At 41.7% G+C, this 17,064-nt stretch overlaps 1 protein-coding gene across 2 annotated transcripts in view; it reads left to right on the top strand.

Annotated features, from left to right (window-relative positions):
- The window catches only part of LOC133467367 (roundabout homolog 2-like), a 65,539-nt gene extending 49,312 nt beyond the window's left edge, over nucleotides 1-16,227 (top strand). For both annotated transcript variants that reach the window (XM_061752153.1, XM_061752155.1), the window contains 17 exons: nucleotides 47-212; nucleotides 643-809; nucleotides 919-1,040; nucleotides 1,274-1,505; nucleotides 4,068-4,192; nucleotides 4,293-4,464; nucleotides 5,818-5,994; nucleotides 6,768-6,794; nucleotides 6,936-6,975; nucleotides 8,685-8,812; nucleotides 9,392-9,664; nucleotides 10,352-10,514; nucleotides 11,187-11,456; nucleotides 11,992-12,188; nucleotides 13,215-13,376; nucleotides 13,557-13,796; nucleotides 14,451-16,227. In XM_061752153.1, the coding sequence (XP_061608137.1) occupies nucleotides 47-212; nucleotides 643-809; nucleotides 919-1,040; nucleotides 1,274-1,505; nucleotides 4,068-4,192; nucleotides 4,293-4,464; nucleotides 5,818-5,994; nucleotides 6,768-6,794; nucleotides 6,936-6,975; nucleotides 8,685-8,812; nucleotides 9,392-9,664; nucleotides 10,352-10,514; nucleotides 11,187-11,456; nucleotides 11,992-12,188; nucleotides 13,215-13,376; nucleotides 13,557-13,796; nucleotides 14,451-14,452 (2,663 nt within the window). In that variant the 3' untranslated portion in view covers nucleotides 14,453-16,227. The remainder of the gene's footprint in view (nucleotides 1-46; nucleotides 213-642; nucleotides 810-918; nucleotides 1,041-1,273; nucleotides 1,506-4,067; nucleotides 4,193-4,292; nucleotides 4,465-5,817; nucleotides 5,995-6,767; nucleotides 6,795-6,935; nucleotides 6,976-8,684; nucleotides 8,813-9,391; nucleotides 9,665-10,351; nucleotides 10,515-11,186; nucleotides 11,457-11,991; nucleotides 12,189-13,214; nucleotides 13,377-13,556; nucleotides 13,797-14,450) is intronic.
- The last annotated feature ends 837 nt before the right edge of the window (nucleotides 16,228-17,064 follow it).

Genomic DNA, 17,064 nt, shown 5'->3' with positions numbered 1-17,064 from the left:
TTAGTTTGCTGGTATTAATATGATATTGGTTTATTTTCTCTGTCAGATTCCACTGACCCCACTGACTTCATGTCTAGCAACCTGACAGCCCTGCCGGGGCCGCCCTCCAAGCCAGAGGTCACCGATGTCACCAAAAGCAGCATCTCGTTGTCATGGGAACCGGGGCCAGAGGCTGGCTCCCCGGTGTCCTCCTATGTCATTGAGGCCTTTGGGTACGTCTGTGACCCGTGGCCTTGAGCCATGTTTAGTGACCCCTAAAAAAAGCAGATGGGAGGGGGTTTTTTTTCAAAGCAAACTAAATAAATATCCCAAGCAGCTAACATTTAAGTCCTATCGAAAAGTGACATTTACTTTTTTTTTTTTTTAATTGGAATGGTAATTGTTTGGCTTTTAAGGATCTATTTAATTTGTATGTGATCAGTATGTCTATTTGGATTTAAATTCCTGATAAGAAGACTACAAAGTTAAATGCTGTTTCATCTGTATTGCTGTGAGAAGGAAAGGAAACATCTTAAAGGATTTGAGTCCTTTTATTTTTGTTTCGTTTACCTGCCTTTTGGTCTCCACTTCAATCTTCTGTCAGATATAGTAATAAAAATGATTTTCTCCCATTCATGGAAACTATGCTTGCTTTTCAAACAGTCAGTCAGTAAGTAACAGCTGGCAGACGGTGGCAGACCATGTGAAGACCACAGAGTTCACCGTCAGTGACCTACGGCCGAATACTGTCTACCTGTTCATTATCAGGGCAGTCAATGATCAGGGGCTAGGAGACCCCAGCCCCATGTCTGAGCCTGTGCGGACACAAGGTACCAGCGGAAAAAAAACAAAAGAAAAACACTTGAATGGAGTCCTGGATTCTTAAGAGATAAGCATTACAGTTTCATTCAAATCGCTTGCTCTTTCTTGCTCTTTTAGATATCAGTCCCACTGCTCAGGGAGTGGACCATCGTCATGTACAAAAGGAGTTAGGGGATGTAGTGGTGAGCATGCACAACCCCGTAGTCCTCAGCTCCACTTCGGTACAAGTCACATGGACCGTAAGTTGCCTACACCAATAATAGATATATATTTGGATCGACTCGAATTTCCAAATTCCCTAGAAGAATCAACTCTTGATTCCTAATTACATTATTTTATGAAGCAAGTGCACCGGGGGCATTAACTGAATTCTAATCAAAACCTCCAAAACTGTCCAGTTTGTATGACACCTCTGATATACTGTAATACCATACAGCGTCCCCTTCAATCTGATACTATTGTCTCCTCTCAGGTGGACAATCCATCCCGATTTATTCAAGGCTACCGTGTTCTGTACCGGCAGACATCAGGGCTGCCCTCTCCAGGACCGTGGCAGATACAGGACTTAAAAGTCTCCTCACAGAGGGAGTTGACTCTTTTGGCTCTGAAGAAAGGAATTGTCTATGAGATTAAAGTGCGACCATACTTTAATGAGTTTCAGGGCGCAGACAGTGAATCCATGACAGCGCGGACTTTGGAAGAAGGTAAATATTTCTGATAACAGCACATCTGTTGGTACTTTATCTTGCAGGAACGATGTAGTGTTCATTATTTTCATGCATGAAAATGATTTCTGTGTAAATGGTTCTAATTGAAGGTGGTAATAGATAATGGTATTTGAAGCACACTCACCCACGGATCCGTGTGGATGTCGTGCCATGTGCACAGTATGTTAAAACAGGCAGCGCAGTCAGGGTTCTGTGACAAGCGCAGACCTCTGTGGGTGTGCAGACAAGGGGGATGGGTGGGCATACGAGGTCGGGGGCCTTTGACATTGGCTCAGGTCTGGAGTTGCTGATTTTTTGGACCCCTGCTGTCAAATGTCTGTCACAAACCAATACTAGAGCTGTTTGACATGACCCTCCCGTTTCACTAATACGCAGACATATACAATTATACACTTGGATTGGGTTGTTTTTGTTGTTGTTGTTGTTGTTGTTGTTTTTCAATCCCGGCCCACGTTCCCCCACAAGCTCCATCAGTCTTTAGCCATATCACACTCCTCTTCAACGCAGGTCGTTAAGATTAATGGTGACTTGATGCTGGAAAACGATAACTGACAATCCTTCAGCGAGAATCCAATCATAATTTGTTTCACCATGTAAAAAGATCAGCATCCATGATAAGTGAGCTGGCTCCGAACAAGCTATTAGGAGAAATACCACGGAAGGTGCTTTCAGTCACTTTGTAATGTTGTTTGTTTTGACAAATATTATTTCCGGCATTTAATCCACGATCAAATAAAATGCGGTTGTTATTTCCAGTGGACAAATCTGGCAGCTGATCTACAGGCTGGCTTTTGGGGACTGTATCTCCAAATGTAATTGCAACCCGGCCAGGTGCTGCATCAGCCGAAGCGGGCAGGGGTACAGCTCACACTGAGAGCGAGTCGAGATAAGGCCATTAATGTGAAAGAAATCTCCAACGCGCAGAATTTCTGTTTCATGGCAACACATGAGAGGGTCAATCTGGGATTTTGAACACGCGTGTCTGCAAAAAATAAAATAAATAAGAAACTTACCTCACTGGAGCCCAATTAAAATGGCCACACGGGATTACTGGAGGATTTTTCCAACTGAGGTAGCAGTTTTAGTTCCGCGGGATCCTGGAAAAGGTATTAGGGAACAACAAAAAAAAGGCCATTAATCTCGAGCCAGAAATGGTTTGCACAGCAGAAATTTGTAGAAAAACACTTATTATCTACCACAGGCAGATATTTAAAAGGGGACCACATTTGTGGCACCTTGTAGGGGGACTCTCAGGACTAACAGGGCAAGCGCATGGTCAGGTGTACAACTCTAAATCCAAAGTCACAGTTAAAATTGGAATACATTACCACCACGTGGCCGTTGTTAGCAGCTAAGAAGGGAGACAATGTGATACTCCCCATTAACATCACAAATGCCGCATATGGCGAGTGGGGGCGTTTGCTAATTCATTTCTCAAGTAGTTTACGTGATGGGCTCATTAGCGGAGCAAGTTATGTTTACCAGATTGCATCCTGCAAAGCAGCAAATTAAGCAGCTTAAGCATATTTTGTTCTAGTGGCACACTGTGTAAGATTTGACTGGGATGCATCATTTACATTGAAGTATCAGTTTTGTATATTATAGGCTATGCATAGCATTAACATATTTGTTGGGATGTTGGTGATGTCTTCCTGACTCAATGTTGGAATGTTGGTATAGCTGTCGTCATCTGTGATTCTTCACAATGTATGCTAATACGTATATACATTGAATGATTTTGTAGAAATGTGGTAGACTCAGAGAGCCTCCATTTAAAATAAATCCACAATCTCCTTTTGTACCTCAGTTAGAGTTTGTGCTCGTCTGTGACATTTCTCTCTCCCCATTTGTGGAATGAATCTGAAAATGTCAAGTCACAGTGAGCATTTTGCCGTGGAGCCAGGTGGTGGACAATCATAATCCCAATCATGGCCCACCTTCTCTGCACATTTCTGCCATGTTGTACATATCAATGCTTTGCCTACAGATAGCATTATTATTTTTGGCTCTTCCTAATTGCGTTGCAGCTAATCATTCTCTCCGACCCATTTTGGAGCATTACAAAGGGTTTAATAGAAACTGCGGACCCCGAGCAGTTTAGTAGTCCATTCAGAGAAGATACTGTGTTAAGTTGCATCGATTATAGTGTTGGAGCCCTGCTGCCTGCAGTCTCATTATATCTCCAATCCGCCCGTGTGGGTTACCAAGCCAGGTAGCTTCATTGTATGAATTCATTTGAATTAGCGTTGCAAGATGTTGCACTGCTAAAAATAAATAAATAAATAAAGCCTTTTCAGTGTCACAGGTACGCTAGAGCTTAAGGTGTCTGATTTGGGGACGATGCTTGTGTACACCCTGAACTGGTCACCAGTCAACCATTAAACAATTCTGGACAAACAACCATTCACACTCACATTCACACTTATGGGCTATTTAGAGCCTCCAGTAACCTGACATGCACATTTTGGAACAAATCTTGGAGTCTATATCTGGTTAATATGTGTTTTTTTTGTTTTGTGTAATTATTTGACCCATCAGCACCCAGTGCACCCCCGCAGCAAGTGACCGTGTTGACTGTCGGAAGCAACAATAGCACCTCCATCAGCGTGTCGTGGGACCCTCCACCCTCTGACCAACAGAACGGGATCATCCAGGAATACAAGGTAGAGTCAGGCCCGTACACTTGACCAAAACAATCCTATACGTTTGAACGTACTGCGGCAAGCTTACAATGGATTCTGTCAACCTTTTTGTCTTTGGCAGATCTGGTGTTTGGCTAACGAAACCCAGTCCCATGTCAATAAGTCTGTGGATGCAACCATCCGTTCAGTGGTTGTCGGGGGTCTGCAGGGTGGAGTGCAGTACCGTGTGGAGGTAGCTGCAAGCACCAGCGCTGGGGTGGGGGTCAAGAGCACACCCCAGCTCATCACTTTGGGTAATCCACTCACACATACACACGCGCAAACCTGAGGTCAGTATAAAATGAAATAATAATGGCTAGACCAAGGGGTCCATCACAGTTTGGGGTCTGAGAAAATGATTTATCAATTTAGCACCCTGCAGAAAGAAGATTGCTCTTTACACTGCAGACATCTACTGAAAAATCAATAGTGGTTCATTACATGTAGTGTTTGGTAACACTGCCAAGTACTGTTAGCCATATCAATAATCCTCTTCAATATATGGGCTGCAGCCGCTAACAAAGTAGAGAGTGATTTTTTTTTTTAAATTTATTTTATTTTTATTTTTTTTTGCTGGAGCTTATCAGCCTATCACTTCTTATAAAATAGCAAAAGGATGCTCAGAGTATATAAGCCCAGAGTCAATATTGGAGCCCAGGACAGATGCTCCTCATCTGTGACTTTTGACTGATAAATAATAACAGCCTTAACAGACAGGGAGAGGGAAACACAGGCCTGTGGGCTGCAGCTTAATGACGTGTGCGTTTGTGTTTGTGTGTGTGTGTGTGTGTGTGTGTGTTAGGATTGGGGGTTCCTGCCGGAGACTGTGAATCTAATTTCACAGCACAGTAACTGCAACAGAAAATCAAACTCTGTCAGAGCTGCTCTGTCAATCTCGTGTCTTTTAGGCTCAACTTGATAAGTGCACTGCTGAATTGATTAACTGCGCTTATATATTGGATGCACTGATGCTGTTTATTTTAGTTATTTATTTTTATTTAGATATTTTAGATGCATTCTTTTCCATGGCTCGGACTTTGATTTTTTGCCAGGTATTTTTTTTGTGTGTGTGTGTTTGATATCTCTTTACTTTCCCCATTGGGGCCAACTGCAAAATTCAAACAGAGCCAATATAGAATTCCAAATTTTGATCATAAAAAACAAAACAAAAAGGTGCGGTAGTGTGGTTTCCTGCCGCATTTCCCAAACATGTATTTTAGGTTCATTGAAGACTGAATTTCCCATTGGCGTGAATGTGGGTATGACTGGTTAAATGAATGAATAGTTGTCGTTTGCAATCATGTCGAACAGCGCTGCGTCATACTGAGAGGTGTTTCAATATTTTAGTTAATTGAGTGATATCAGAGTGGCAAAATAATTGAAGCCCAAACTACAGCCACAGATAATAAGCAGATTTAGTTTTTCTGATGCAGCTCTCATATTGGAAGCGTGTTCATGTTTCCAGTGATTGTATGCACTTAATTCACAATGTGCCCTTTGCATATTCCCACTTTCTTTGGATGTTTTAATCAAATTGTTCAAAAAAGGATCAAACCGTTCGGAAATATTTTCCCTTGTGGTTATATTTGTGCACGTGGGGTCCCCAGGTGCAGAACAGAGGGACGTAATGACAGGATCGGAGGGCAACAATAGTATCTCCGATGTGGTGAAACAGCCGGCCTTCATCGCAGGTTTGGGCGGAGCCTGTTGGATTGTGCTCATGGGCTTCAGTGCCTGGCTGTACTGGAGGAGGAAAAAGCGGAAAGGACTCAGCAACTATGCAGGTAAAAATCAATTGACATGGTTCTGCATCAATACAGAATCTCAAAGCTCATTGGGTCTTGCGCCCCAATGAGACTTGATGTCATCACAGATTTGACTTCATTTGAGCTGACTAAAAGGCAGAACGATATAAATATATTCAACACTGGTGGAAATAGGCTGTATTTACGTTTATCCACTGTGCAGTGGTGTGCGTCAAATGTGCCACGCTCCATCAGCAGCGTGCTTCAGCACTGTCATCCATTCATGTGAGATAAGTAATTTAACATCACCTCCCATTATCAGACCTTTGACAGCGTTGTTTGCACATTAAACATGAAGCACAAGATTTAAGGACGCAATATATATTTTTAGCCATTTGGTGAGCTGTGGGCTATGTTGCTATTATCATAATGTGTATTAAAGTGACTTGGTTTTTAGGTTTAAGAGGGATTTACATGTTTTAGTGCTGCTTCTCCAATCCCTTTTTTCCAACGAAATTAAAAACATCCCTGTCGATCTAAAAATGTGGTGGGTTTTTTTCCGCGATGCTAAAGAACTGTTTCTTTTCGTTTCTATGTTAGCCACTAAGCCAAGACGCTCGCTACCTGTAATTTCTATATGAACAGGTAATGATGGTGACATTGATTCATTATTCATTATTAATGGAAACAGGGTAGGTTCATACCTAAATCATTTGTCTGTCCCTCAATATGGCAGTTGATACAAATTTGCATAAGACTTGAATCTGTGTTCTCTCTTTTCAATATGGATTTATCTTATTTTGTCATTGCAGTGCAATCCTTCACGTTTACCCGCGCAGGTATCCTTTATATCCTTTTTATTGTGATTTAAATATTCCAATCATTCAGCTTCCTACCGCCATTCAAAATGGCAGCAATACGGTTCAGTTTTGTTATTGTTATTGTGAACTTTCTTTGTATTTTTCCCTTTTTCCTTTCAGTCACATTCCAAAGAGACAGAGGTCTGATCAGAAATGGAAGGTAAGAGTTCGTTTTACTTTCTTGAATTAGAATTTATCGAGATTTTCTGTTTTGCATTTCAATCTCAGTCTACTGTCCAAGTACACATTTGAATGCCATAAGTGAAGTTATTATCTGAGTTCAGTATTGACATTGGATTACATATTCCAATACTTCCTTCTCACACGGAATGATCGTCACGGATGTACTGTATACTTGGTCATCATTCATCACCGTTTTCTTATGAATGCAACTAATTAATTAAGGCAGGCCGCTGTCCTTCTTCACCGCTAACGTTAAGGACAAATGGAAAAGTCACGAGAGAAGGGGAGAGGTGATAAATGTGCTATTTAAAGTTTCATAAGCTTCATAAGTTTGAAAAGAACAGTGTGCTGCACCTAGCATCTCAAATGATTCAAATGGGGCTTGTAAACTAAGGGTCTCTGGTCTGATTCCCCAGACCAGCATTACTTATGGTCGAGGTAGCCATGAACAAGGCCTTCCCTCAATGTCTGGCCAGAAAAAGCCTGGAAAGTTGCTTACTTCTCCAGTTTGTCACGAATGGTGTATGCTATGTTTTGTCCCTTTACTTACTCGTGTAAAAGATGAATTGCATGCTATGGCTGTAAAAAAAAAAAAAACCTGTTAATGATAATGAAAGGGTCCTGATTTCAATCTTTTCATCTACAATTATGTGCTTGCTAAAAATGTGTGAAATTAGGTCTTGTAATGAGTGTTTCAAATACGCTAAAAGTAGTTTAGCAAGAAGGAAAATAGAAATAGAAATAAAAATAATAATGATACAAAGAAAGCGCTATTAATGTTGTTCCAACTAAATCAGATAATCCAGAGCCATGGAAATTGCTGCAAATAATGGACTAAAATAAACACAACAATGGAGACGCGCGCGCGCACACACACACACTGGCACACGTGCATCTCAAATGTATGCAAATGTATGTGTGTACTTGTGTATTTTACAATGGAAATTATTGGTATAATTGTTAAACACCTTTGAGCTGTCACCAAGTCAGCTGCAAACAATTCCCATGTTGCTTGGCGAGTCAGGCCCAGTGGAAAATGTCCTGCGTGTGCGAGCGCGTTAAGTAAGCATGCGAAGAGGACGCATGAAGCATGCAAATGTTTCGCCATTTTGACAGCAGCTGATACGACATGCAAATGGTCCATTTTTTTTCTTCTTCCTGAATCGCTGCTCGCAACTTTTCGTTTGTAGTCAACGCGCATATAAATTACAGCTGTAGTCCACGGCAACAAAATGAACGCTGCCTTTGCTGAACCACTTAATGGTCTTTTTCTATCTCTGTTTCCATGGAGACGACGCCTGCCATGTAGTTGAGCTGCCAGAGGCGGTCCATGATTCTCAATTTAAAATGTAAATTTTTGTTGTGCTAAGGCTATAAAGTGGATTAAATGAGTATTCCGGCCTTCCTGGTTTCTCCAGGGAGAGCTTTGGTTTGTGGAGTTAAAGGGGAGACAGAAGTCTGATCTTTCCATGTTATGCCCCACATTTTTGTCACTCTTGTTGGTGCTTGAGGCTTTTCCATGGGAGTCAAAACATTCACAATCGGTTTTCACACCATTTTATTTTGAACACAACAGGAAATACAGTATTATTAAAATGCATGCTGCAATGTATCTAATAATATGCCTCTGATGTGCTGACGTGTATCTTATCTTCTCTGTGTCCCTACGAAATATCCGTCCCTCAGCCGTCCAGGCCTGTTGAAAGCGGGTGACCCTGGCTTACCCTGGCTGGCAGACTCGTGGCCCTCCACAAGCCTTCCAGCAGACGGAGGATTGGGGAGTCCGAAAGGCAGCGGTAACTTTGGCCGAGGAGGTAAACATGGGCTGGCTGAGGGGAGTTACAGCGCGCATTGCCTGGCACGACAGTTTTGATGTTCATCATTTGTTATGCGCAGTGACAAGGCCTGACATTAAAACAAACACGCAGAGAAATTAAAAGTGCCTTTGAGGGCTATACTTTGCTAATGTGGTTTGACACGCCTGATATTTGGGATTAAATTTGTGCTATTACATGGATTTTTTTTGTGCCTGATTTTTTTCCCCTCATGCGCTGCTATTGTGTGGTGAGCTTGAGAGTTAATCATAATAGGGCTTTGCATGCGTGCTGCGTTTACATGTTCGTCAAGCTCAGGAGAGGTCTGGTCAGCTGCAGGGCTGAGCATCATCATGTGAACACTCCACCGGGCTTCCTCAGCATGATGCATGTTAATTATGGTTGCAGACCATCACTTCCATTCAGATCAAATCTATTTACGAGCTGGTTTATTTTTTTATTTTTTTTTTAACAAATGAGAACAAGAGCAGCAGGGAGTGGTAATGACCTTAAAGATTGTTAAATTCATGTCATCTAATCTTCGGATGATCCCTGTACCGCCTCATTTGTTTGTCACAGATGTATTACCGTCTGCGGCGGTGGAGAAGACGGGCACCATGCTGTCGGACGGGGCCATCTACAGCAGTATTGACTTCATGGGGAAGGCCGCTTACAGCAGCCCAGTGCAAGATAGCGAGCCCACCCCCTACGCCACCACCCAGATACTCCAGTCTAACAGCTTCCACGAGTTGGCTGTAGACAGACCAGATCCCCGCTGGAAGGCTTCTCTGCAGGCCCAGCAGGAAATAGCCAACCTGGGCTACTCGCTAACTGATAGACGCCCTGTCACTGGTACAAATTTATGTGTGTGAGCGTGTGTGCACACAAAAATGCCCGGGAACAAAATATAGCGTGACAGTTATGTTTTTAGAAGTAGAATTCCTACAAGGGAGTTGGCAAACTCAACCACAGAAAGTGCAAAATGGAAAAGAGCGAATTTATTTACATATTCACTGCAAATGTACCCTTAGGATAATGCTCTTAATTACTCTTCTGTCTTGGTCAGAGTTCTACCCTGGGAGCTTATCTAGCCCAGATATGTCAGACAATCGTGACGCATTTCTTTGGGTTAACTTGATTAGCAATGTATCAGCGTTATGTGTATGTTATAGTGTATGTATAGAAACATGTCTATATATGTATACTGTTAATATATTCAGTAGGATCGCAAAGGCATTTCTGTGTGCGCTTTTGTGCTCTGCACAATGAGCTTTGCGCTCAGCTAAATGTCACGACATACAGAGATAAAGTCGAAGAAGCTTTATGGAAGAGGTTGCCTCAGGTTTCGATGCCTGTTTAAGGAATATCAGAACATTTTGAAGTGATCGTTTGCCATCAGCACATAAAAAGAGAGGTGATGACTAAAAAAGCAGCTGGTTGGGAAAATATAGACTTAAAGGCAGTTCTGCATCAGTGTGTGTGGAAAAGGGTTAAAAAAAAAAAGGTCTTACATTTCCATCTCTTGTTCCCCACCCTCAGGTGCTAAGGTAGGGAAGAAAAAGAAGGTGAAGGGTGGAACAAAGACCCCTAAATCAAATGGGACATGTTGGGCTAACATGCCCCTGCCTCCACCACCCATGCACCCTCTGCCTGGTACTGAGGTTGACCTTGACCATTACCCCCAGGAAAGCCACAGAGGAGGGTAAGATGCATTCATATCTCATCAGTCCACTCACACGCAAACATGAGACCACAAGCACTCTTCCAAGCGCACATCGAAAGTCAGAGCTCCCGCATCTGTGTCCTGTGTCTTTCCAACATTATTTCATTCAGTACACCAGAACTATCTAATGGGATTCAGTACACAAATCTGCTTGACAATGATAATAAAGCTAAGGTCCGTTCTGACTGACGCCATCACAGGCATTAAATTAAGTTATTATGTAGTACAGTTCTACTTGCTCTAACTACAATAATAAAGACCCCGTAAAATGATTTCAGAGATTAGATTACAGATGTTTGAACATAATTGCTAAAAACGTGCAAAGACTGAGAAGGATGTAGTTTTTTTTTTTAATCATTCAAATTTGGCAGGGTTGTTAACAACACTCTTCTCTGTGGTGTAGCCATATTAAAATTTTGTATCAAGGTCCAGTCACAGATCAAGTACAGTTCTCCACCACAACAACTACAATAATACATTGGCCATAAAATTATTATTATATTTGTAAATGCAGAGGGCTTTTGGGATAAATTAAATAGACCATTATACCGAATAAAATAAAAATGTGTATCATATTGTTGTGTTGTATTCTAACTAGCCACCCAACAGTGGAAACTCAGCAATTAAAAAATAGTGACCGTTGTCCCCTAGATATGACAACAGCAGTTGGGCCCCACCTCTCTCGCTCCCGTCCTACCGCCACCAGAGTTTGGACAATGAAGTTGAGGAGGAGAAGGGACCCACTCCCCCTCTAAGAGGAAGAGCCTCCTCGCCGGCGGCAGCAGCAGCGGCGGCCGTTTACAACCAGCCGTCATCATCATCCCTCAGCTCGGCACACCATGAGGAAATGCAGTCTATTTTGCAGGCCCATTTGGATGAGCTGACCAGAGCTTACCAGTATGAAGTCGCCAAGCAAGCGTGGTAAACACCAACGCTGTCTTTAATTGCATGGATGACACAATCATCCTAGAAATTTGCTATAAGTAAGGTACACAGTGCAGATAACATATTCAACAGATACCTTTAATTTAGTCAAATCTGATAAGAGTTAACAAACAAACCAACAAAAGATCATTCTTCTAGAATGCTTTTGATGGAGCTTTGGAAAATGACTAGATTATAATATGCGGGTTTAGAATAGCTCTCTGTTCTGACATCAGTAAATAGAGTTGGTAATGAGGCATGCATTGCCTCGATGGTGAGATGTGAGCCGTCGCGCAGGACAGCTGGGAGATAACGGCCACGTCGGTGACAGCCTTTGACCATCCAGATATCCTTTATCCGCTCCATTTAGAACCCCATTGTTTGCTCAACACCCACACGCACTGAGCATGTAATCAGTTAAGTGACTGCAGACGTTGAGATCTTGTTTTTGTATTAGTCTAAGCTCGCGGTTCTATTTAAATGACGTGTTATGTGTCTGATTAATATCTTCTGTATGTGTGCACTGTATCAGGCACATGAAGAGCAATTCAAACATGTCCAACGCCGCCAACCCTCCGATGGACTTTATGTCTTCAACGCTGGGCTCGGATTTGGGAGACACCCGCCTCTCTGAAGATGAGGAGGAAGAAAGATACGCTATGGTGTCAAAGAATTTGTGCGGCTTCAATTATACTCCTGGACACACTGTGGATAACATTGAGGTCTCAGGTATGTTTTTACATGGCTGATACTGAGAAGGGAGACTAACACGTTGGGCCATATCTACACGGAAAGTTTATCTCAGAGGCTAATTTCAATTTAATGCCGACATTTGATAAATGTGTGTATTCTGATGACGTCAGGCTCACATGAATGTTCTTGGGTGGCACATATGCGTGATGGCTTCAAATAAAACCTACGTTCCTCTTCTAAAGTATTGAAATTCAAATGAGGCTACTCTCTGTCACTGTAAATCATTTTTGTAAAAGTTACATTCTGGCAGGTTGTTCAAATTTCCTTGAAGTCATTTGAGTAAAGACATCAAAATCATAACGCTGTGTATAGAAGTGTAGAGCTCTGCTAAAAAAGTTCCGTGTATTAAATTTTAAAAAAAACAAAGATGCATTTATAAATAGGATTCCTTTCTTTAGAGAGAAACATGACAGCATCTCCCAGAGCGATTAAAATACACCATTTTAAACTGCATTGTTTGATAGGGTAATAGGCAGACTTGTAATGTATATTGAACTTGTGTGTTTTCATCACTTAATATGCTATTTTCGGGCAGAATGCAGGTCAGTGGAACTAAAAATAATCGCAATATTAGAAATGCAAACATTAATTATTGTTTGTTCAGCTGTCCCTTTTTGTAAGTTGCCGTATTACTGTGAACAAAGCCTTCATGGTGGCAGGAGGTCCATAGAGGATTTTTATTCATTCATTCGTCTTCCGTTCCGCTTCTCCTCACTAGGGTTGCGGGCGTGCTGGAGCCTATCCCAGCAATCTTCGGGGCACACCCTGAACTGGTCGCCAGCCAATCGCAGGGCAATTTTCATTTCTTAACAAATATTCATATTTAATATACATCATAAGGAGATTGTTTTCAGCTGTGTGGGTTTTGCAACTCGAGCAACATTGACCATTCTAAATGACTGATGAGTGAAATAGAAATTTTGGTTCATGCTGTGTATTTATTTTTATTTACATCTACATATAAATAGTCAGAGATTGACAAATGTTGATTTTTGCGTGCAGGTAAAGGCACCCAGTTGTGTCGTTCAGACAGCTGCGGCACAACAGATGGTGGTCCGCAGAACACACACAGCCTTGGTCACAAGAGGGTGCAACTAACTGGCCTCAAATCCCAGACAAACAAGGTGGGGACACTGCCCAGACGAAACAACGTCAACACAGAAGGTAAGCTAAGTCTTTCTCAGTTTCAGTCACTATTGTATCTGAGATGCACTGGATCGGAATATTGTCATGTCCACGACAAATATTTTTGACTCTCTAATTGTGCCCGTGAAAGTCAACATGTTCCCTGCCTAATCATTTGTCACAATATGTCATTTGTCACAACAACCCGTGCACCTCCAGCAAAGGGCCTTCACAGCACCGGTTCCCGCATGAACAGCTCATGGGCGAGTGCAGCCTCAGACCCCTCAGAGGAGTGCATGGTGACCGTTTCCACGCTAGAGCGGCAACATATGGGTTCCTGGGGCGACGCCTCAACATCCAACAGGGCCACGCTGAGCCGGACTTCCCACAAGAGACCTGCCGCCGACGCCTCCCACAACGGGCATCTTCTCACAAACAGCAAAGAGAAAAAGGATCACTGTAAGTGCCAACACTCATGAGAATAATCATTCTGTTCATTGCATGTCATGGTCGTGTGCAGAGACCAACAACGCAAGTGTTTTCTTTTGCATTTAAATTCCAAAACAATTTGGGGCAGGTGTCTGACAATGATTTGACAGGGTCTGCCTTCTTCTATCCTTAAACACTACACATCTAATCTTTCTCAAAATGGGTGGGAATTGTGTTTACGAGAGAGGAACTATTTCGGTTTTGACCAAAGCGTGGTTGAGGTGGCTGAGGTCAGCGCCAAAGTTCTTTTAACATGCTCTCCCAGCTTCAATCTTTTAGTGATCTTTTGCATACTGTATTTCACGGATTATTGTTGTTGACTGAGGGAGATGATGATTTTACAACGGATCAAAGATTCAGACATCCGCTCGTTCGGCATATAGCGAACCAGATGCTTCTGACTGCGTGGGAGTCTGCATGACAAAGATTCCAGCAGACCCACTTAAGATTTTCTTCCATCTCAGTTTCTGCTTGTGTAATGGCCATTTATCCCACTTACCAACATTGTGTGAAAATATTTCCTCCCCACCAGTTTTTCAACTGTTACCGTAAGGTGACGATGCAGTAGAAGCAATATTCTTTGCTGAGATTTCATATTACAGTCCTGTTCTCTTGCTCTTTCAGAGTCTTTTGGATACATGTCCCTGGACACCTTGTTTCTAAGTGCTCTGAGATTGTCTGTGTCGAGTGACTCGGAATGATGATCGGAAGCTGGAGAGGAGACCGAATGAAGTCAAAGGAACATGCAAATGAAATTACAGAGCTGTAAATGTCATGTACAGGACACAGACACCAGTCTCACAGTGTTCCCTTCATAGCCCCTTCTTCAAATGAGTAAACTGTATGGCCACTTCTATTATCTATCACTTGGTGTACAACAATTCACAACGAGGAGATGAAGACGAAATGACTCAAATGACAAAAGGACTTGCATAATGTGTAAATATATTTTGTATGTATATGTATGATTTTCTTTTGCTTTGCTATGCAAGCTACCTTAATATTGTCTCTTTTGTGATTTATTACAGTGAATCATTTTTTGCATTGGCGCTCAAACCATTTGCTTATCTTGATGAAGCTACTGTATTGTTGTACTTTGCACAGAGCGTTTTGGTGAAAATAAGCACAAACCCGTTGTCAGCAAAGCCGACGAATGAGAATCATTTGGGAATTTCATTGGCTGTGCTGCAGTTGTTTCCAAAACATCTTACATGTTGAGCATTCAAAAGGAAGTAATGTGGTTGTAATAAGCCAAGAAACTCTGTTATGTACTATTTGCTGTGAGTTGTATTATGCATTATACTAACAATGACTCCTTGCAAAGAGTTCCACTTCAATGGTAACAAAGTGACACATGACCAGTGATAGCGAAAGCAAGGCAAATGGGTACTGTATGTGTCGCTTCACTTCCATTCCTTGAAAGTATGTTCATATAATATACAGTAAATATATTTATTACTTTTGGTAATTCATTTTCACAACAGTGCAATACTCAAAATACAAAACCACAATAACTTGTAATGACCTGTTCTAAATACAGTGGAACCTTTTAAATCCAGACATCCAATGTCGATATCCAAATGTTTCCCATTGAAATCATGTTTGAAATTTGTCCTAGAATCCATCATCATCATCATCATCATCATCATCATAAAAGCTGCATTGATTATACAAGCAATGTTTTAGGGACAATTTTAGTATTCATAACTGTCATACAAGTGCATACAGCATTAAACACAATCGTCCTTCTTTTTAGAAAGCCGACCGAAAATTTGACAAGGCCGGAAATAAGTTTGAGTGAAGCAGGCTGATGTCTCGTGTGATATAATATGCTGACATCTTGTATTATGACAGTTCGAAGAAGACTTATAGCATGTTTTCTCACCTAAAATGTCGGCTAACGTCAGGTTTTGTAAGCATTAAGGCATTTGAGACTTGGGGTTCCACTGTATGATTGAGTAGGAATTTGTACAAAAGGGAATGACAGAGAATCTTCACGGTTTGAAGGTCAATGAACAAGGTCTAAAGTTTGTCCGATTCCCAACGAAATTCCTCATCTTGTGCTTTGACTTCGCCAGTCATATGAAGATTTATTTGTGGCTATATGGATGGCTAATATCACAGAAACCATCGAAAATAAAGTGATTCGGTGCCATACTAGATTGATACTATCATCTTACAAAGATGATTAATGTTGCCAAATTGGGAAGTTTATATTTTAAAAAGATGTTTTATACTTTGTCACCGTGCAACATTTTAGTGTTTTGGTTTTGGACTGTTATTTCTGGTAATGGCTTTCCCACCAAGGAATCTCTGGTTTGTCCTCAGGAATACACGTTCACATACAGGAGGGCCAATTTTCAATCCTTTGAAGCGAAATAAAATGTGTATGTGAAAATGAGCAATGTTTCCTTCCTTCATGGCGCCCTCCATCCAAAACTGTTTGAAATTCTTTGGATGAACTGCATATGTATGCGTGGGCAAGTTCAATTGTGTATTTTTATTTTGTGTCAATCTGAAGCAAAACCCATGGCTGATCTTGTATTCAAAGTAATTCAGGAATGTCTGGTTGAAAGCCAGTGGCTGTTATTATATGCGGTTGTAATTACTGCGCCGGTTTGGCTTGACTTTATTGATCTACTCTTATTTCATTCCTTAAAAGCAGCTTATGAAAAATTCATCCGCAAGGCTGACAAATACAAGTGCTATAGTAGAATTTCAAATGCATTATCACACGGTCACTTTGTTAAAGGCATCACAAAGAATGTGATTTTGCACAGCCTCGCCCGTTCTAGGCACTGACTGCCGCACTGTATAAATATATAAAGATATCCTAAAACACGATTTAGCCTTGGCTGTCTCATGAACTTTGTTAGGCACGTATGCTATGACATGGTTGAAAAATCACATTGTTTCCCTTTATACAGGAGCCAGGAGAGATTTGCTGTGGTTAGCTCGAGGCTATCTGTGAAAGCCTGCCAATAACTGTGTCTTGAGACTGCTCGGCTGAGATTAGGATTGTCTGCAGAAATTGTGCAAAAACTGGGAATTAGCCGCTACGCCGCGCTGATGCTTTCAATCCAATTCAGTTGCATTTTTGAGAAGTGGAGTGAGGACACGGTTTGATTATTTCCCTGTCACAACTTGGCTGACCATTTGCCTTCCCTGGTGACACTTCAGGCAGTAAGTGGGATAAGTGTACTGTGGTTTCGCCGAATTGACCTGACTGTAGTTCATG

This window comes from Phyllopteryx taeniolatus, chromosome 17, assembly GCF_024500385.1.
Source record: "Phyllopteryx taeniolatus isolate TA_2022b chromosome 17, UOR_Ptae_1.2, whole genome shotgun sequence".
Taxonomy (NCBI): Eukaryota; Metazoa; Chordata; class Actinopteri; order Syngnathiformes; family Syngnathidae; genus Phyllopteryx; species Phyllopteryx taeniolatus.
This window is presented reverse-complemented; position numbering and strand designations above follow the sequence as displayed.